General features: G+C 53.1%; 1 protein-coding gene across 2 annotated transcripts in view; it reads left to right on the top strand.

Annotated features, from left to right (window-relative positions):
- The first annotated feature begins 4,712 nt into the window (after positions 1-4,712).
- The window catches only part of ADAMTS14 (ADAM metallopeptidase with thrombospondin type 1 motif 14), an 87,553-nt gene continuing 70,873 nt past the window's right edge, over positions 4,713-21,392 (top strand). For both annotated transcript variants that reach the window (XM_055274591.2, XM_055274592.2), the window contains exons 1-2: positions 4,713-5,091; positions 6,772-7,211. In XM_055274591.2, coding sequence (XP_055130566.1) covers positions 5,010-5,091; positions 6,772-7,211 — 522 coding nt within the window. In that variant the 5' untranslated portion in view covers positions 4,713-5,009. The remainder of the gene's footprint in view (positions 5,092-6,771; positions 7,212-21,392) is intronic.

The raw sequence follows: 21,392 nt of genomic DNA on the forward strand, positions 1-21,392 counted from the left end.
TAAAGATTTCAGGGACATTTATTAGTTCCCCAAATTAATACTTTTATAATTTCTTATGCCTGTCTTTACTGCAACCTCTGAACATAAATTGTGAAGATTTCATGGACACTTATCACTTCCCCAGTCAATACCCTTGTGATTTCCTATGCCTGCCTTTACTTTAATCTCTTAATCCCATCATCTTCGTAAACTGAGGAGGATGTATGTCGCCTCAGGACCCTGTGATGATTGCGTTAACTGCACAAATTTTTTGTAGAGCATGTGTGTTTAAACAATAGAAAATCTGGGCACCTTGAAAAAGGAACAGGATAACAGCAATGTTCAGGGAGCAAGAGAGATAACCTTAAACTCTGACCACTGGTGAGCCGGATGGAACAGAGCCATATTTCTCTTCTTTCAAAAGCAAATGGGAGAAATATCGCTGAATTCTTTCTCTCAGCAAGGAACACCCCTGAGAAAGAGAACGTGTCCCTGAGGGTAGGCGTCTAAAATGGCTGCTTCGGGGGGCAGCCGTCTTTTATGGTCGAAGCTGTAGGGATGAAATAAGCCCCAGTCTCCTGTAGCACTCCCAGGCTTATTAGAAGGAGGAAATTCCCGCCTAATAAATTTTGGTCAGACCGGTTGTCTGCTCTCAAACCCTGTCTCCTGATAAGATGTTGTCAATGACAATGCGTGCCCGAAACTTCATTAGCAATTTTAATTTCGCCCTGTCCTGTGGTCCTGTGATCTCGCCCTGCCTCCATTTGCCTTGTGATATTCTATTACCTTGTGAAGCATGTGATCTCTGTACCCACATGCTATTCATACACTCCCTCCCCTTTTGAAAATCACTAATAAAAACTTGCTGGTTTTGTGGCTTGTGGGGCATCACGGAACCTGCTGACAGTTGATTTGTGAGCCAAGCTCCCACTTCTCAATTCCATGGCCATTAAATAAAGCCTGCACTGCTTGATGCTCACTCTCAGTTTTCCATACTGACTTTGTGACACTGAACAGAGAATAATACCTCATTTTTTTGAGAGGCCCAGCTTTGTCAGTAACAGAGGCAGGAAGGTGGGCACAGGGAGTCTGATCTTTGTTCCAAGAGGAACAGAGCCTTTGGAGGTTTAATAGCAGAGAGGGCCACGTGATGTCTCAAACATCTCTGGGTGTAGCTGGAGGAGAGATTCCGGGGCCCGGAGAGGAGTGGGGATATCTGTTAGGACAAACCTACAGCAGTGTCCACAGGGGGCTGCTGGTGGCCTGCTGGGAGAGGGGGTTGCATTTGAAATGGAAAGAAGTTACTGTATTTGGAATATCCTTTGGAGTCGACTCCACAGGACTTGGAGGGGATTGATGTGGTGGGTGAGAGAGGTGACTAGGGTGGTCTTGCTGTCTGACTTCCTAACTGGCTGTCTAGGGTGGATGGTGATGGCTTTCAGTGAGCTAGGGTGGAACTCCTCTTCTCCAGAGCATTTCAGAGCCCCACTGGTCACTTGTCCCACCATGGGTTAGAAGACAAGGACCCTCTTCCTGTGTTTCAGGGTCCTCATCTCCTCCAGGTGTGGATAAAACAGGTAAACACTTAGCACTGCAGCTGGTTCTCAACAAATGATAGCTGCCTGCTGGACCCCCTGCCTCTGGGTCACCCTTGTGGAGCTGTTGGCCTCTTGCTGCAGAGACCTGTCGCAAGCTGACACTCTTACTTCCTTGTGAGGGCATCTGGGACTCCTGCTGAGGTAGGGATATTTTGTCTCAACCTTGAACCTCCTCATCTTTATCTTGGAAGATGGAGCAAGAGGGGAAGAGAGCTGGTGCTCAGCAGAGGGTGTGCTTTTCTGAAGCCAGGGGAACTGGCCATCCTCTAAACTAGCTGTGTGACCAGAGGCAAGTCTGTTTTCCTCTCCAGACCTCAGTTTACCTAACTATAACATGGAGTGGGGCACAGGACTGGAGACTGCCTCTGAACCCCTCTATTTCAAACCAAATCTCTGCATTTTTGTTTATGCTCAAAGGAACGTGGGTGGAGGCTGGGACCACCTTGCTCCTCAGGGTCAAATCCTGGGCCGTTGCCCAAGCCCCAGCCCACGCATTACATCTGTTTCAAACTCTTGCCACAGTCACCTTTTGGGGATAGACACCTCCACTTTGTCTTTCCGGCCTACATGTCACAGGAGCCTTCCATGTGCTCTAGCTAGTCCAGCCTTTTCTCCTCCTGCCTAGGAGGCTCATGGCAGGCTGCCCCCTCCTGTCCATGCTCGTGCCATTCCCAACCAGGAACACTGCTTCCTCTCTGTCTCCCCTGTGGAAGCCTCAGCTTGGATCCATGGCAGTGAAATCTCCCTCTAAGCTCCTCCTTCCCAGAGTCCCCAGAGTCCCTGGGGTCCCCTCTGGAGAACTTGCATGTTCATTTAGAGCACATTTCTCTACCCTTTCCTAACCTGGTTTTCAGACTTTCTCTTGCCCATATCAGGTTTCTCAATTGGTTGCTGGCTTCATGCAGCCAACACAGACTTTCTGCATCCCTCTCCCCCAGGGCCTTAGACTGAAAGTGTTGTGTTAGGTGTTGGGAGAAACACCCAAGACATTCTCTCCTGTGCAAAGACTCGAGGAAGACACTGGAAAACCCAGACCTTGACTTCCTAGGAGGGTCCCCAGCTTACACCTGGGGATTTCTTTCTTTGGCCCCATTCACCTCCAAATCTGGGGCCACCTTGCCCTCTCCCCACCTTCTGGCCCAGACTCTGAGCTAGGCCCCCATGTCCCCTTTTCCTAACAAAGCCTTCCTCAGTGGAAGAGAGCTTAGACACACAATACTTGCCAATAAAAGCAACCATTGTAGCGTCAGGGAAGGGGGTGGGGGTAAAGAAACAGGGAGAGGTTTTGCTCTCTGCTTGCCAAGGCTGGCTCCAGGGAAGGACGCAGCCCACCCCTGTGAGGCAGGCTGCTGGGGCCCCAGCTGTGACCTGCCCCTCTTGACTTGCTCTCCTTGAGGCAGGAAGAAGGGGGTGGAATGGAGCTGGGGTCCCTGAGTTTTCTAGGGGAGTCTCTCTGAGATGGCCCCACAGCAGAAAAGGGGCAATCCTTACGCCATGACTTTTTCCTTCTGTCCCACAGGGTTCCCACTCTGCAGCTTGGAAAACTGAGACCCTGAGAAGGGAAGCCATTTTATCCAGAGATCATTTGGTGGGCTTGGGTTTGCAGAGGGCCAGAGCTGTGAAGCTCCAGCCTGGTTATCTCCCAGCCTTCTCTCTCTGTCTCTCTCTTTCTCTCTCTCTCTTTCCTCTCTCTCTCTCTTTCCTCTCTCTGTCTCTTTTTCCTCTCTCTCTCTCTCTTTCCTCTCTCTCTCTCTCTCTCTCACACACACACACACCCTCTAACTTTCTTGCTCTGTCAGCCCTCACACACAGAATCCTGTCTGGACCTTGACTTTGCACGTTTTTTTTTTTTTTTTTTTGAGACAGGGTATTGCTCTGTCACCCAGGCTGGGGTACAGTGGTGTGATCTCAGCTCACTGCAGCTTCAGCCTCTGAGGCTCAAGCAACCCTTCCGCCTCAGCTTCACAAAGTGTTGGGACTATAGGCGTGAGCCACTGCACCCAGCCAACACACATCTTAAAAGACCAGAAAGAGGAGAAAGAGGAACTCTATTCTTCCTGAATTTAATATAGATCAATTTGGTTGTGGCATTTCCAAATAACTGGATGCTCTGATGTAGCTTGGAATTCTTGGAATATAATATACTTTAGCTTTCTGAACCTGCTTCTTAAATGCACTGGTCCTCCAAAACCTTGGCATCATTTCCAAGATTCTTTATTCCATGGTTATTACAAAAAAAATCTCCTTTCCACAACTCCCACCCCTGGATTGCTTGAAATATAGTTTATTTGCAAGTTATTAGTTACATATTTACAGAGTAAAGCAAGAGCATGGATCTTCTGTTGGGTTGTTTGTACTGACTCCTGACCTGGTCTCAACACCGTTGCAAGACCAGCATCAAGCGCTCATCTCTCAGACTCTTGGTTCTTTCCACCTTGGGATGCCGCAGTTGCTACTGGTGTCAGGGATGGAAGTGGAGGGCAGTTATCACTTATTGAGCATCTATTATGTGCTGTAGTTAACACCCATTTCACAGATGAGGCAACTGAGGTTCAGAGCTAGGATTTCAATCAGGGCTGTCTAACTCTGAAGCCAGGGCTCTCTCCTCACCGGCTCAGCCCTGCTCTTGGCTAGGACACAGGTCAGTCGTGCACCCTGGGCTGGAGTCTGGAAAATGGGTAGATCCAAGGGGTCGATGGTTAGTTAGTGAGGGCATCAAGACCATAGTGAAAGAAAGAGGGAGTCTCCCTCTACTGGGAGGTTCACTGTCCACCACACTCCCAAATGCAGCAGGACACCCCTTTGGCTTCCTGGCTCTGGAACAGAAACAGAGAGCAGGCCCTGCGACCAAGAAAGGGGGCGGAGCAGCCATAGAAAGCGGATTCGGGCCACAACTCCGGGGATCCCAGGCGTCTGAGGGGACAATCGGTCCGTGCGCCAGGAGCCCCTGCTCTGGCTCCGCGTGGCACTTCCGATCCCCGGCCGCAGGCAGCTGCACTCCCCAGCCGCGCGCCCCGCCCCCGGGGGCCCGGCGCCCCAGCTCCGACCCGCGCCCGGCCCCGCCCCGCCCGGTGTGCCCACCCCCGGCCCGCCCCGCCACCCCCTCGCCCGGCTCCCGCGGAGTCCCGGAGCGTCACTGCGCGGGCGGGCTGACCGACCCGCCGGCAGTTGGCACCGGGGGCGCTGGCGCGTCAGCGGCTCCGCTCTCCAGCCGGCAGCCTCGCGCGCCCGGAGCCAGCGGTCCAGGCGGCGGCGCAGCGCAAGGGACCCGGAACCGGCGGGAGGGAGGCTGCTAGGCGGGGAGGCGGCTGAGGCGGCAGCGGCAGGAGCCAGCCGGTGCTCCGACAGCCCAGGGCGCACCCTAGCCTCGCCGCCCTCAGCCTGGGACTTGGGGCTCGGGCGCTTGCCCAGCCCGCGTCCCAGCGCGGCCACATGGCTCCACTCCGCGCGCTGCTCTCCTGCCTGTTGCCTTTGCACTGTGCGCTCTGCGCCGCCTCGGGCAGCCGGAACCCAGGTGCGTGCGGGTTGGGCGCGCGGGGGCCCGTGGGGTCCTGGGTGCACGCGGTCAGGGTGGCCCAAGGTTGCCCCAGCCACCCGGGCAGGGTTCCCGCGGGTGGGAGGCAGTGTGCACACTCTGGGCTGATTTGCTCTCTTTCCTTCCACTGTGCCACGGCACTGTCCGGTGATTTCTCTCCCTTTCTGGCACTAGAAGTAGACAGAGACCCCAGGAGAGAATTTGGGAGCATCGAGTCTCTTCTTAGGAGCAGCGTATCTGTCTCTTTGTCTCTCTGTGTTTCTTCTTTCCCGTCTTCCCCAATCTGTTTCTCTGGCTTGTGTGTCTTTCTCTTTCAATGTCTTCTCTGTCTCCAACTTGTGTGAGCATGGGTGCAAGGTGTGTGTGTGTGTGTGTGTGTGACTGTTACATACCCAGAATAAGGCTAACAGGTGATTGCCTCCTACTGCAGAGCATGCGGGGCGCTCACGCTCCTGCACAGAAACACACATCCTTCCACTGTCCCCAACGTAGCATTGTCAAACGCTGCGGACACAGGCCTCTCGCATACAGACCAGATACACTCCACTCCCGCCCTGCAGCATGGGGTACCCTCCTGGTGGCTCTGAACATGGGGAGGAGTCGGTCATTTCCAGGCAGGGTCCCTCCTTGTTTGTGAGCCTTATTCATGTGCCAGAGTGGGTTCTCTCTTGCCGCAGTCTTGGGGGTCCTCTGCTATAATGGGGATGAAACTAGAGCTGTGGGCATGGGGGATTTTCAGGAAACATCACTTTCTATGTTTTATCAGTGACGGGAACTGCGGAGACGAGAGGTAGAGCTGTGTGGAAATGAAAATTCCTCCCAAACTCGCATTCATGAATCACCAGGCCTGGAAGCCAGGGAGCTGTCATTCCTGCCCAGCCTGGCTGGGCTCAAGGAGAGCTGTGTGAGGATGGGCCTGCTGGCATGTGGCCTGGAGCATGGGGCCATGACCTCACAGTTAATTCAGCCCAAGTGGGCAGGTCACCCCCTGTATATCCTTTTATTTTTGAAGATCTATATTTATCCGGCTTGGGGCTCGGCCATGCAGAGATCTCAGTGGCCACTGTCCTGCTTTAAAAAGTTTTCTTTCTAACCTTGGAAAAATAGAGAACCGCGCATTCCCTCCCTCCCCTCTGCAGCCCCACCTTCTCCTTGACACGTGCCCACGGTCCCCTGGGTTTCTAGGTGTGTTTGTTTTGCCAGCTGCATTCTTGGAAGCTTGGGGAGGAGGGCCCTACCCCAGCCTGGGCTGGTGATTTCAGCACACTGGGGAGTTTGGGCAGATCTGCCCTTCCCTTTATTTGCCCTGTTGGCTTTTGGGGAATTTTAGTCCTTTTCTGGGCAGAGCCCAAGTTTGGAAGTCTTGTTGCTAGTGACCGGGCTCTGTCTGGTATCATTTGCTTTCTTCTGCTAAGTTTAAAAAGGACCTGGGGGCTACAGGGAGTTATATTTCCACAAGGTACCTGAACACCCTTCATCCAAGTGTAGGAATCCCAGAGCTCAGGAAGCAATGGATGGAAAATGGGTGAACTCGGGCTAAGGGGCCCATCTAAGGGTGACACTGAGAGTTCCTATCCCTCCCTGCCCTCGTGGGATTTCCGACTTCCCCTTACCTCTGCACCGACTGCATTGAAGTGACTCTTTGTTTACCTCCAACAGAGCTGCACCTCTCTGGAAAGCTCAGTGACTATGGTGTGACAGTGCCCTGCAGCACAGACTTTCGGGGACGCTTCCTCTCCCACGTGGTGTCTGGCCCAGCAGCAGCCTCTGCAGGGAGCATGGTAGTGGACACGCCACCCACACTACCACGACACTCCAGTCACCTCCGGGTGGCTCGCAGCCCTCTGCACCCAGGAGGGACCCTGTGGCCTGGCAGGGCGGGGCGCCACTCCCTCTACTTCAATGTCACTGTTTTCGGGAAGGAACTGCACTTGCACCTGCGGCCCAATCGGAGGTTGGTAGTGCCAGGATCCTCAGTGGAGTGGCAGGAGGATTTTCGGGAGCTGTTCCGGCAGCCCTTACGGCAGGAGTGTGTGTACACTGGAGGTGTCACTGGAATGCCTGGGGCAGCTGTTGCCATCAGCAACTGTGACGGATTGGTAAGGGATGAGACTTTCATTAAGCTGCATCCTCCCCCTCCCATGCCCTGCTCACGTGGTTTTGAGATTGCTATGGGCATGTTTTGCAGTCTGGGCCGAGACAGGGGTGGTGCTGCCTTCCTGAGGGAGTGCCGCCTGCCCCCGTGCGCCACTAGGTTCATGCTCTGCCAGGTGTGAAGTGGCCAAGTTGGGATGGTGTTCACCCCTCACCTTCCATGGACCCACCTGGATCACAAGCTGTTTGGCTGGTGTCTCTGAGTGCAGAGAAACACTGGGGTTGGAACTGTGGCTGAGCCACTGCCTAGCTGTGAGGATTTGGATGAGTTAACCTCTCTGTGGTTCTTTCCCTTATTTATTTTGCACATATTTACTGTTCTAGGTGCTGGGGGTATGGTGGTGCCTGAGACAGACGTGGCTTCTGCTCTCCTGGAGCTAACCCGTGGGTGTTAATGATATGGCCCGCCTAACTGGGCAGTGCACTGGGGGCTGCCCCTGCCTGGCTCGTGGCGCGGGCACAGTTAGCAGCTGCTGTTATGTCTTGTAACATTGTGATGTCGTGTCCTTCCTCTTCTGCTCCCTGTCTCTCCTCCCAGAGCCAGCCTGCTCTTTCCTGGCTGCTCTGTGTGGTCCCTTTCCTAGGACCCCCACTGCTTCCGCACTGCTTCCCAGAGTCTGGGAGCACCTCTGCTAGTTGGCTCCACATTGCAAACCAGAAAGCCGTGGGGTGGGCTGTCTTCCTCGCCGCCACCTGTGGTTGGCTCTGGTTCCCCTCGCTGCTCCTCCTCAGTGTGCAGGCCCTTGTGAGCTGGCACAGCAGCCTCAAGGTCCTGTTGGGCGGCTCTTACCTGCCCCAGAAACATCAGATGTGAGCTGATGGGTCCCAAGAAGGGGCCTGCTTGCTCATCTGCCCTTCAGCTTTGAGACCGAGAAAATTTGAGATGGAGAGGGGTTGTGGGTCCCTTCCTCACTGGCAGGGTGGGGAGCATTTGTCACCATCGTCTCATGTGTAGGAGATGTCTTATCTGCTGATTTCGTGGCTGCCTCTGTCTAGGCCAGTGCTTTCCACCTTTTATCATGATGTACCCCTAAATGTTTTAGACATTTCCCCCCAGTCATCAGTCCACCCCATGATGAGGGTTTTTTTTTTTTAGAGGTGGATTTTCACTATGTTGCCCAGGCTGGAGCGCAGTGGCTATTCACAGGCACAAACACAGGGCACTGCAGCCTCAAACTCCTGGCCTCCAGCCATCCTCCTGCCTCCGCATCCCAGGAGCTGGGGCTATAGGTGCTTGTTACTGTGCCTGGCTTTCCTCATGCAATTTTAATACCACAGATATACTGAATATCTGCTTATACACTGTATATCTATCTGTGCTTTATATATGCAAAGGTGTAATATTTTTGCCTTCCCCAGAATAAATTTTCATCCCATTGAAGGTGATAGGGCCCTCGTGGAGAGGGCTTATCTAACGGTAGTTGGTTCTCATAGTTGAGCATGCACTAGAATCACCTGAGCACCTTGTCAGGGGTGCAGAATCTGCCTCTCTGGGGAGGGACCGGATCTGATCATTACCAAACTCTGCAGGTGAACTGATGCAAGAGTTCCTGAGAGCGGACTTTGAGAAAGCAGATTGTCAGGGCAGCTGGGGGAGCCCAAGGCCTTGTCAGGCATCTGGGCTGAGCCTCTGCCGCCAGCCCACTCTGGCTCTGCAGCTCTGTGCCACATGGGCCCTTGGTCACCCTGCTGGCTAGAGCTATGCCATGGCCACAAGTTTTGGTTGAAAATCCCAAGTGATGTTAGGAATCATCCAGGGATACAGTATCCATGCAGATAGAGAGAAAGTGCTGGTGCAAGCCAGCAGCTGCACTGAATTAGATGGTGAATGCCTTCTAAAGTCATCACACAGGTAGGCTGTAAGCTCCTCAGTGACAGGGCTAGGGCTCCAGCCTCTCTGACTGCCCTCCTGGAGCGAGACACAGAAGAGATGCTCAACATATGCTGAGAACCTAAACTGAGGATGACCATCACCAATAATAAGTAACTCCCTACCCACTTTGCATCCCGGAAACCTCCCTTGTCATTGAACCAGCTCAGCAGCCCGTTGACAAGTAGTGACTGACCACTAGGTGCCACAGGGACCAGGGCCATGAAGGACCCTGCGCTAGCACTCCTGAAGCACGATCACATGGCTACATGGTGTAGCGTATATGGTGACAAGTTGTCATGCTCTGGTTTTGGGGGCTCGCAGATGGTGGAGGTAGGGCTGTTCAGTGGGCCTGGGGCTGGGCATTCCTCAGAGGGTGTTGCTGATTTTTGGTGGCCTCTGAGTAAATGTTCTTATTAGCTGTGTGACCTTGGGCAAGTCACCCCCCCCCCCATTTCTGAGCTTTACTCTTCTCATTTGTCCAAAGAGGGGCTATACTTGATGTTCTCTGGAAGATGGGAATCAATTCTGTGTGGCATTTGCTGAAGCCGGATCGGGTCTCAGAGGCTGTCCAGGTACAGGCTTCTGTAGGCTTGCTCTGTAGCTGGTATAGAACTGAGGCTCTAGGAAGTGACTTGCCTGGGTCCCCCTCCCCTTGGTGAGGGGCAGAAATGGACTTCACTGGGCTGAGCTTCACGCTGGACCACAACATGTACCCTGACTGTTTCCAGAGGCGAGTCCTGGAGTCCAGTATCTGGATGCCTCCCCCTCCAGGCCCTGGGAGTGGAACTCCCTGACTGCCTTCCACTGGAGCCGCCAGCACAGAGGTCACCCCAGGCTGGGATTCCTTGACTTTCCGCCCACTCCAGGAAACAGCCCTGTGTCCCGTGACAGCAAGGGGCTGTGTCCCAGTGACCCAGCTGAGCTCACCTTTGGACTCAAAGGCCACGGTGTAGCATTTCTGATAAGATTGAACTCTGCATCTTTACATGGTCTCTGGATTTTAATCCCATATTCTCTAACATCTCAAATGCCAAAGTCATTCATTTCATAAAATATGTACTGAGTGCTGACCATGGACAAAGTCCACAGGAGGTCATAAAGAAAATGAAAGTGACACAGATAATGACAGCAACAGTAACAAGTCCTTCCTGTGGCCCAGACACAGCATGCATATGTGTATGTGCTTTTATTAACTCCATCCATTTGCAGATGAGGAAACTGAGTCATAGGTGGATAATACAGATAGTACAGATAGCTTCCATTAGCACAGGACTTTATAGTTTACTAAGCTCTTTTGTTTCCTTCAATCTTGTGAAGTGTGTACACAGATATCGTTATTACTCCTGCTTTGCAGAGAGTCAGGTCCCTGTCCTGGAGGAACTTGGGTGCCATGCAGGGGGAAACCCACCAGTAGTTTCAACATTCACTTGGTTTTCTAGAACACAGTGGGGATGGGTGCTCAGTAAATGGGAGTGACTGTTTTCTTTGATGTCAGAGAAGGTGACATTTGAACTGGGCCTTGAAGGATGAGTAGAAGTTTGCTGGGGCCAGAGGGTGGGGAAGGCCCTCTGGGCAGGTGGAAGAGCTTGAGCAGGCTAGTGATGGTTGGACAGAGGAAGGAACGCCATGTCAGGTGGGGCTGGGGAGTGGACCCTAGAAGACATGCGGGCAGGGGGGCTTGGTCTGACCTTGAAGGAAGGGCAGGATGGAAGAAGGGGTGTGGGCAGGGATGGGGCAGGTTGCTCTCTTGAAGAGGCTGGGCTAGGAGTTGAGAGATGTAGCTGTGTGACTCTGAGCAAGCTGGCCCCTTCTCTGGACCTCAGTTGCCTCCTGGGTGCGTTAAGGAAGCTGGAATGTGTAAGCTCAGACCTATTCCAGCTCTGGCATTGGTGCTTTGTGGCATGGGGCTGACCTTGCTGGAGTTTGGAGCCAGGCCCCTGTAAACCTGTAGTTGATGGCTCCCTCCTGCATTGTGGTTAATTCATGCCTAACACTGGGGTATGGGATGCTTTATCTTACTTCCCACCCACTGTTCTGGAGGGCCTTCTGTGTGTCCTAGCTGTGGGAGGGGAAAGAGAAAGATCCAGGAATGAAAAAGCAGGGCCCTTGCCCTGCAGGAGTTTGTAGGTTAATGGGGACCCAGACATAAAAGCAAACTTGAGAATCTGGTGAGAGGCAGCAGGAGAAGGACCCGTTTAGTTTGGTTAGGGCATGTAGGAAGGTTCCCTGGAGGAGGTAGCAATTGCTCAAGACTGTTCAGACATTATAAACATGAAAGATAGTGCCAGGTCCCTGACCAGCAGAATGACTGACCCAGCCAGTCTTGAGGATGTTCAGGGGCAGGAAATAAGGGATGTGGGGGCGGGGCCTGGTCCTGCCTGCAAAGTGCTTCCTCTGGGGTTGGGGGCAGCTAGCCTGGGATGCTGTTAGACCTGAGAGTCCCAGACTGGGAATGTGTCCAGGTGTCAGCAGTGACCTGACCGGCCACTCTTCAGAGCCACTAACGCTTTGCACCTGGAAGGAACATGGGGTGGGGACCAGTTCTTTGTGGATCCTGGAGAAGTTGTGGCGTGCAAGGATGGGGTTGGCAGAGTGGGGTCCCTGCTTCTCAGTGGGGCTGCATGCTCATCGTGCCCATCTAGAATCCAGGCCACCAGCCTCCTGAAAGGTTGCTTCTCCTATGGCCATCTGTGCCTCCCCAGGCCCTGGGGCCTGAAGCCCTGCGACAGGGTGACAAGGGCTTGGCTGCACCGTGTTTCCCCCTTTGCCTTCAGTGCCTCTGTGAGTCAGGGCCTGGCGCGGAAGCAGCCACACGTGTAAGATTTGTCACCATCTGGTTCTGTTTTCCACTCTCTGCAGATCTTGCATTTTTGACGGGTTATACTGAGTAGACCCTGGCAGACGGCTTTGGGAGGGGCAGGGGAGGCTGCATCCCAGCCCAGCTGCTCACCACTGAACAAGTCACAGAAGCTCTTTGAGCACCACCCTGTTGTCTTTAAAATGGGACTACAGCGTGGGGTGGGACTGGGGGAGTTGAAAACTTCAGGGTAAGGGGCTTCTTTATGGGAGGCTGAAAATATTCTAAAATTGTGTCAGTGTTTACACAATTCTGTGAATATACTAAAAACAATTACAATATGCACTTTAAGTGGGTGAATTATACGGTATGTTGTATCTCAATAAACCTGTTACTGGCTGGGTGTGGTGGCTCATGCCTGTAATCCCAGCACTTTGGGAGGCTGAGGTGGATGGATCACCTGAGGTGGGGAGTTCGAGACCAGCCTGGCCAACATGGAGAAACCCCGCCTCCACTAAAAAGACAAAATTAGCCGGGCGTGGTGGGGATGCCTGTAATCTCAGCTACTCAGGAGGCTGAGGCAGGAGAATCGCTTGAACCCAGGAGGTGGAGGTTGTAGTGAGCCAAGATTGTGCCACTGCACTCCAGCCTAGGCAACAAGAGTGAAACTCTGTCTCAATAAATAAATAAATAAATAAATAAATAAATAAATAAATAAAATAAAATAAACCTGTTACTAAAAGCCCCTGGCCTATGGACGGGCCCCATGAAAGGTGGTGTTTGTAATTCCAAGGAAATATTCTAGTTTGGGGGAAAGAGCAGAATGTGCTCACTCCAGCACAGATGAGCTGTGGGACCTTGAGTGAGCGTCTTCATCTCCCTATGCTTAGATTCCTCATCTGTAGGAAGGGCAGAGGAACAGCTGTCTATGGGGTTGTTCAGAGGATTAAATGAGATAAGGCAAAGTGCAGGACGTGGTTTATGGCAGGGCCTTAAAAAATGGATAAAAGTCTGCAATGTCCGCCTCCTGGGTTTCAAGTGATTCTCCTGTCTCAGCCTCCTGAACAGCTGGGACTACAGGCGTGCATCACCACGCCCAGCTAATTTTCGTATTTTTAGTAGAGTCAGAGTTTCACCATGTTGGCCACACTGGTCTTGAAATCCTGACCTCAGCCTGGGCTCATCCACCTGCCTCAGCCTCCCAAAGTGCTGGGATTACAGGATGAGTCACCGCACCCGGCCAATCATGATTACATTTTAACAGTAATTATTAATAATGATAAATATTACAAATATCATCAGAGTCCCTTTACTGCAATGACATCTAGATCGTTGGCATTATCTGACTGGCTCTTGGCCAGGTCCTGGGGATGCAGGGATGAAACTCAGCCCTCTGCCCCTGTACTCCAGAAGCCCACGGTTTAAAGGGGAGGCTGAAGTGCACAGTAGACAGTAAAAAGCAACACAGACCATAATAAGCTTCAGTGATTTGTGGGAATACAGGGAAGCATAGTGCATGCCAGGGGTGGCTTGGAGGTGAGTACTGAGAAGGAGGGGTGCTCAGGGAAGGCTTCCAGGGTAGGGGACATTTGGGCTGGGTTTTAAAGGATCAGTAGGAGTTTTCAAAGCCATAGAGTGAGAATTGTAGTCATTCTGTAGGGAAGGAAATCCTGTGTCTCTGCAGGATTCAGGAAATGGCATGTCATTTCAGCTCTCCACGGGAGAGGGGGAATGGCGAAAATGTAATTGGAAAATGTCAACCTCACCACGGAGCTTGGCCTTACCCCTGGCATCATGGGGAGCCATGGAGGTTTGTAAACAGGAGTCACATTAGTGTTTGAGAAAGACACTCATCCTTCCAGCTCGATGCTGGTGCACAGCAGACTTGTCTGTGGCTTTTTGGTCTCCTGTGCTAAACACCTGTCCTTGCCCCGGGGGCCGCTCTTGACTGGCTGGATGAGTGAGTAGGCGTCCTGGGGGCGCCCTGGGAAGTCGCAGGTCAGCTCCACATTCCACCCTGCTTTGGAGGTGTGGAGTGTGGAGGCTTGTCTCACTGTGACCGATCCCCTCCCAGACACCCAGCTGGCTTGTCTCCTTACATCTTGACCTGCAGGCCTCCTGCCCTCACACGTGTGTGCCTAGCGACCCTGAGAGGGGCAGGGGGCACCAGAGCCTTGTGTCTGGCCCCACGTTGGTGCAGGCCTTGCTACCTTGCTGACCTGCCTCTCTAGCCTTATGAGCTCCAGCTCACAGACCGCTGTCCCCGCCCCCGCCCTGCCCAGGCTGGCCTGCTCTCGCCTCACTTTTCAGTCCCCTGCCTTTGCTGTGCTGTTCACACCTTCCCTGTCCCCTCACTTGATGTATCTCCCATTTCAACTACCAGTTCCTAGAAATCAGAGACTGTCTTAAATGTGTGCATTTCCTGGAGCATTGAGCATAAGGCTGGGCCCCTGGGTTGGAGGGGCAGGAGGTAGAAATTTCAGATGCAGCAGGAATAAGTAGGTAACAGAAGAAAGAGAAGAGGACTGGGTAGTCATAGGGGTGGTGGGATTATGGCAAACACGAGAGGACCTTCCCACTCCAGTGCCACTCTGGTATTATAAGAGGTTTGAGTATTGTAGGAGAAATGGGAAATATGGATTTTTAGGTAATTCTTAAGCCATTGTATGAACCAAACCCAGCAAGGCTGTTAGCTGGAGGCCTTGGGTTGCTTGTGAGCTCAGCAGCATGTGCTGGGGGTGAGTGTAACCCTGGAACCAGACCACCTGGGCTGAAATCCCAGCTCTGCCTGTTACATGCTGTGACCCTGGGCAGTTAGCTCACCTCTGTGTGGTTTGGTTTTCTCATCTGGAAAGTGGGGATCATAATAGTAATCACTTCATAGAGTTGTCATGTGGGTAAAGGGCTTAGCGCAGTCCCCAGTACACTCAGCTGTTGCTGTTACATGGTGTGGATTACTGGTTGGTTGAGCTTACCAGGTCTGAGGGGATGGTGGCAGGAAAGAAGTCAAGAGCACCCCATTTTTCTGGCTGCCACTCCCAGAGGGGTCTCTGGGTTTTCAGTGGGGCACACAGAGCCCGTGCTGGTCTTGGCCCCCCTCAGGCCCGTTAGTTTTCTCAGGGTGCACCTTGCTTCTCCCTCAGTTTGCTGCTGGCTGTGAACATTCCCACCTGTAGTTCCCAGAGGCTCAGGGCAGAGTGTGGTCACCTGTGTGTCCTCATGGCTCAGCACTGGGCCTGCTGGACAACCGTCTGGGTGAGGAGGCATAAACTCCTGTAGTTAGGTGAGGGGACAGCATCTGTCGTCCTCTCCGTGGCTGTCTGGCCATCTGCTCCTAGGCCAGAGGTGGTGACTGCTGAGGCACATACACTGCCATTTGCCCTCCTGCGCCCTGGCAGGCCCTGCAGGCCCGCTGCGGCACGCTGTCCCCGGGCTCAGACCCCCCTGCATGTCCCCACGCAGTCGCTTTCTGTGGGCCGAGTGGGCAAGCAGGGGAAACCCGTTTACCTCCTCGCCCTCAGCACTCCCTTCGTGAGCAAGTCTCTGTCTTCAGGGTGCACACCCTCTCTGAGAGTGCGAGCTGGTTTCTCCTGTTTGCCACTTAGATAACCCAATTTCCTGGGAAATACTGGGTCCCTCTTGGCAATTCGTGTTTGCAGCACACAAAACAAGAAAGGGAGTCTTTGGAGAGAAAGGGGGCTTCTCCTGACCTGCCTGTCAGGGTGACTGTGGGTCTTCAGCGTGGAAAGAGGAAGTCACTGCTTCCTGATTGTGGCAATGTGAGGTCCTGGAGGACACAGAGGAGGGGCTGTGGTCTGCATGGGAGTGTCTTGATCCCAGCCAAATTCCAGGAGGTGGGCAGCACAGGCTCTCCTGGGGAAATAGGCAGGGTGGGAAACTGAGTGACTATCAGTTATCATTCTTGTGTAACCAGTCTAAAACTTGGAACTGAAAACAACATTGTGTCCTATCTCACAACTCTGTGGGTGGGCTGGGTGGTTCCTCCCCTGCCTGCTCTGGCCTGCTCACGTGGCTGTGCTCCGCTGAAGGGTGGGCGGGCTGGAGGGCCCAAGCTGGCTTCTTTTACATGACCAGCATGGTGCTGGCTGTGGGCCAGGCGGCCTCAGTTCTCTCTGTGACCAGTCATCCTCCAGTAGGCCGTCTCAGGGTAGCATTCCAAGAGGGGGAAGGTGGAAGCTGGAATACCCCTTGAGGCTTAGTCTTGGGAATTGCATGTATTAGTTCGTTCTTGCACTGCTATAAAGAAATAACTGAGGCTGAGTAACTTAGAAATAAAAAAGGTTTAATCAGGTCACAGTTCTGCAGGTCGTACAGGAAGCATAGCGGCTTCCGCTACTGGGGATGCCCGAGGAAGCTTCCAATCATGGCAGAAGGCAAAGGGGAGCGAGGCATCTCACATGGCGGGAGCAGAAGCAAGACAGAGAGGAGGGGGTGCTACACACTTTTAAACAACCAGATCTCATTCACTGTCACAGTAACAGTGCCAAGAAGATAGTGCTAAACCATTCATGGGAAACCGACTCTGTGATTCAATCACCCCCTAGCAGGCCCCACCTCTAACATTAGGGATTACAATTTGGAATGAGATTTGGTGGGGACACAGATCCAAACCATATCATGGCGTAAAGTCACTTCTGCACATTCTGCTGGTCAACGCGAGCCATAAATCTGGACAAAATTTTCCAAGAGTGGGGAAATGGACTCTTCCATTTGAGGGAAGGAGAGGTATAGTCTCACTGTAAAGAGATAGTGCACAGAAACAAGAGGACAAGTTGCAGCCATCTTTGCAAATATTCTTCCACATTGCCCCTAGGCAAGTGATTTGACGTCTCTGAGCCTCAGTTTATGTATCTGTAAAGTGGGTGTCCCTAACTGGTAGTTTTGCAGGTTAGAAATTATGCACTTAAAATGCTACCACAGTGCCTGGAGCAATAAAAGTTAGCATTTCTTCTTCTTACTGCTGATGTCTTAGAATAAATAAGGAAACTGAGGCAGGATCCATAGCAGGTTTGTCTCCAGCTCTCTGGGCGCCCATGCCAGGGCTCTTCCCCCTGCTTTCCAGAGGCCCCCTCCTATCTGGGCTGCTGTCTGTCTGAGCGGAGGCCCAGGGCCCGGGTCCTGGGTCCTGGGTGGTTTTCCAGTCCTCCAGCCAGTCTGATCTTGCAGTTTTACCTCCCTTGTCTCCTCATGACCATGCCTCACTGTCTGCCTTGGATTAATAACTTATTTATGATATGGAATAAAAGCCAGACATCACCTCACTGCGGCTCCTCCGGAGCAGAGCCGGCCTCCCATTCCAGCAAGGGCTGGTTTTGTTTTTCTTCCTCTGTGTCTTCAGGCACTGGCTGGAGGGAGGACGGCCTGGGGGTTGCTTAGCAGGCTGGTGAGAGTGATGGGGGCTGTGCTTGTCTCTCCATCTGCCTTCCAGCCCCAGGGTGGTACAGGCCCAGGGTGGGCTCTCAGTGAGGGCCCGGGAGATTCCACATTCCCAGGCACTGCAGTGGAAAGTTCCCAAACCATCCACCAGGCCCAGCATTCCATTTTCAGCATGTGGGTCTTGCCCTGCTTTCAAAGCCCTAAAAACAACAACAGTGATAATATTTACATGCTGCTTCATCCTTAGCAGCACCAAGGAGCTCCCTGTCAACATAAACTCAGGCGCCTGCAGATACCCTTGTGTTATGAAAACCTGCATGGATCCCAGCTCAGTGTAATTTCCACCATTCACCCTGACTTTGGCCTGAGTTGGAGACAGCTGTGGCTGGAAAAGGCTTTGGGGCCCTCTAGCTCCCTCTTCATTTTCCAGCAGAGGAAGCCGAGGCTCAAGTCAGGGAGGAGATCCAGGGTCATGGAGTAGCAGGTGAGTGTCAGATGTCAGGGCGCGCAAGGACCAAGGTTTCTGACTCCCAGGCAATGTTCCTCCCGCAGTTCCAGGCAGCCTCTCCTGTCAGTGGAAAGACCAAGTGTATGTGAACAGAGACTCAAGGTCGTAAACTGTGTGCTGTCCCGTGATACGGTAGCCGTGGCAACAGCTTCAGAATGATTAATGCTAAAAGTGATTGGTCTAATGGTGGTGGGAGGTGAAGGGGCCTGGGGGTACTGAGTAGAGGTGTTTATGAGGCTCCCACTGTGAGGGGGAGGGCTGCTCAACTTCTGCATGTCATTGTCTTCCCTGAAACTGGGAGGCCAACTAAGAAAAACAGATGTCAATGGCCCAGTTAGTGGGATTTGATGCTCAAACGGAACCTTCTGGTGTTTCTCAGACTCAAGTCACCAGTGCTGCTGTTTTATCCATTTTCAAAATATTGGAGAGAGAGCGGGCTGCTGTTATGTACACATTACTTGTCATGGAACATTTAAAAACCCTGCAGTCTAATTTTCTTCTGCTTTCAGTAACATGGCTGATGGGGCAGTAGAACAGGCCCCTTTTTAGAGAAATGTCTGGACTTGAGATCGTTTGTTAGGACCAGGTTGGTCTGAATGCAAACTCTGTTTCCAACGGGTGGCTGAAGGCCTTTGTCAGCCTTTGCTTTTAAGCCAGCCACATATTTACACCTTCGGTCTGTCCAGAAACAGCCTGTCACTTTCCCCTCCAAGTCACTCCCGCCCCCCAGGCAGAGGTTCACATCCACCCCTCGATGCTGGCGGGGGCCCACACTCTATGAGTTAGCTCCTCCAGCCTGAAGAGGCCTGTGTTCCACAGCCTGGCTGACTGCTGGCCTGGGTGCATCGTGCCTTTGAGGCTTTGTCACTTCAAAATTCATAGTCCCTGCATAGGGAGATGCTAGGTAAAATACGCCATCCCCTAATCCACGGCCACAGTTTTGGGGAAGCTCTCTCACAAGGGTGGTATACCCAAGGGAGTTTGTTTTAAGGCCTGACCCAAAGAATGCTTGTTTAGCATGGTTTCATTCCAAAGTCAGTGGCGCAGCATCAACCAGTTCATCCGCCTGAAGCTCATGTCTAGAAGAGGGACAGAGATACCTGGACAGGATAGAGCACCTGCCAAGAGCCACCACCAAGGAGCACAGAGGAGGGAGCTGTGATGGGGTGGCCTTCGAGCTGGGTGGAAGGGGCATTCCCAGCGGGATGCACAGCAGGGGCAAAGGCGCGGAGGCCCATGGGAACTGTGGCTCTGGTACAGAACGGGTCCTGTGTGGCTCCAGTGTGGGGATTTTTGTTGCTGGTAATTCTAAAAGGGAAACGAACACAGCATAATAAGAATAACCAGCGCTGGGCTGGTGTGAGCCACCTCCTGTCTCTCCCAGATGATGGCATTCACCTCCCTGCACTCCCTTGCCCCTGCAGGGTATTCGCCAACAGCAGCCCGGGCAGTCCTGTTACAATCCGAGTCCTCCATGGTTCGCGGCATTCCTCCTGGAGAAGCCAGCCAGGCCCTGGGCCGCCATCACTTCTCCTCACTGCCCTCCCTGAAGGGAACATTCCTCCCCAGGAACTGCCAGGGCCTGCCCCTCAGACCCCTCAGGCTTTCACTCAAATGTCACCTTCAGAGCGACATCCTCCCTGGCAACCTTATTCACAATGTCAAGCTCCAGTCCTCCCTTCTCCATGGCTCCTTCCATTTGGTATGTCACATATTTCTAGTTATTAATCGCCTGTCTCCACCCTGCTGTAGAATGTTAGCTCCATGCAAAGAGGAATTTTTGGCTGTGCCCCCAGCACCTAGATCAGGGCCTTCTCAGTCATCATCTGATCAATGATGCTATTGCAGGCAAGGGGTTAGGAGAAGCAAGTTACAGAGACATAGGTGAACATGCGAAGGGAGGGGGTCTGGAGAGGGGGTCTGGTGGCTGCATTGTGGGTATTTGTGCTGCTAGTGCCTGGCAGGTGAACTGTCAGAGTGTGGCCAAATCTGGAACCTGTGCTAGTGGTGTTGTTCCCTGGGCAGGGTTAAGGACAGGACCATGCCACCTATCTGGGGTCTTCTGGCCAATTGTGTTTCATCCGCTCCTTCCACCCTTTGCAGAGGAGACTGGTCAGTGATACCTGGAGGGTAATTGTGTCATCAGGAGCCACTTGTGGGGCCAGAGCTAGCCTGGCATTCTCCCATGCTTACCTGCATTCTGGAGGGACCTTGTCTCTTGGCCACTGCCAAGTCCCTCATTGGCAGCTCACTACAGACCTGGCTATTATGTATCAGATGCAATGATAAACATTTACGTGCATGATCTCATGTGGGAGGCATGGTTTAAAACTAGTCAGCGACCCTCTGGGCCAGGCTGCTGTAGGGCTCATTCAGAGGGGAGGCCTGGCTGGGACAGTGACCTGTGGGGCCCTCTCTTGGGTCTGCTCTCCACTGCCAAGGGTGCAGCACCTTTCCCAGTGCTGCTCACCGTCAGCTGGTGTGTGTCCGAGTGGCAGCGTTCAAACTGCAGGGCCTCCAAGCAGGTTGCTGCTCCTCTGCTTGGAGCCTGGCAGCCACACTGCCTGCTGGCACTTGAGGGCTGCTTCCTGTCTCTTCATCCTGGAGCCATGGCTGCTGCCAGGACTCAGGGCCAAGCAGGGGCCAGGCAGAGCTCCTTCGCCAAGCTTGGTGGGCTATGGTGGTGACAGAGGGGGAAGCCTCAGAGCCGTGTGGCTCTTGGGCACTCAGGAATGGAATCTGAGGGTGGCTGCCGGCCTGGCAAGATCTGCCCTGAGTCTGGCTGGGCTCCAGAGTGAGGGGTTTGCAGCAGAAGGCAGTCTCTGAGCACCTACAGGTCCTGCCTCTGGCCCAGGACATCTGCCTGTTGGTGGGGAAGGGGAGTAGAAATAAAAAGTGACCACCCCTCCTTTAAGAACTTCAAGATTTTGGCTGGGCACGGTGGCTCACGCCTGTAATCTTAGCACTTTGGGAGGCCAAGGCAGGTGGATCCCTTGAGGTCAGGGGTTCAGGACTAGCCTGGCCAACATGGTGAAACCCCGTGTCTACTAAAAAGACAAAAATTAGCTGGGTGTGGATGCGCGCCTGTAGTCCCAGCTACTCGGGAAACTGAGGCGGGAGAATCGCTTGAACCTGGGAGGCAGAGGTTGCAGTGAGCAGAGATCGTGCCACTGCACTCCAGCCTGGGGACAGAGTGAGACCCTGTTAAAAAAAACAAAACAAAAACTTCAAGCTTTTGATGGTCTGAGCAGCTCTGTTCTCCAAGGTGCTGGAGGACAGCCAGTCATCACCTTCATCATCAACATCAGCACAGAGGGACTCCTAATAATTGTCCTCATTCTCTGCACTATGGACCCCCAGCTTGGATGGCTATGAGGGCATTGCCTGGTCCTTGGCCACTCAGCAGGTCACAGCTGCTCCCTCTACCTTCCAGGCTTCCCCCACCCTGGATCACTTGTGGTCTAGTTGGCCCTTGGTCGTGAAGTAAGAGGCGTGCGGTCACCCAGCCGGCTGGACTCCCTCCGCCCCCTCTCAGGGAACGTACTTATTGT

Source organism: Symphalangus syndactylus, chromosome 4 (genome assembly GCF_028878055.3).
Source record: "Symphalangus syndactylus isolate Jambi chromosome 4, NHGRI_mSymSyn1-v2.1_pri, whole genome shotgun sequence".
NCBI lineage: Eukaryota > Metazoa > Chordata > Mammalia > Primates > Hylobatidae > Symphalangus > Symphalangus syndactylus.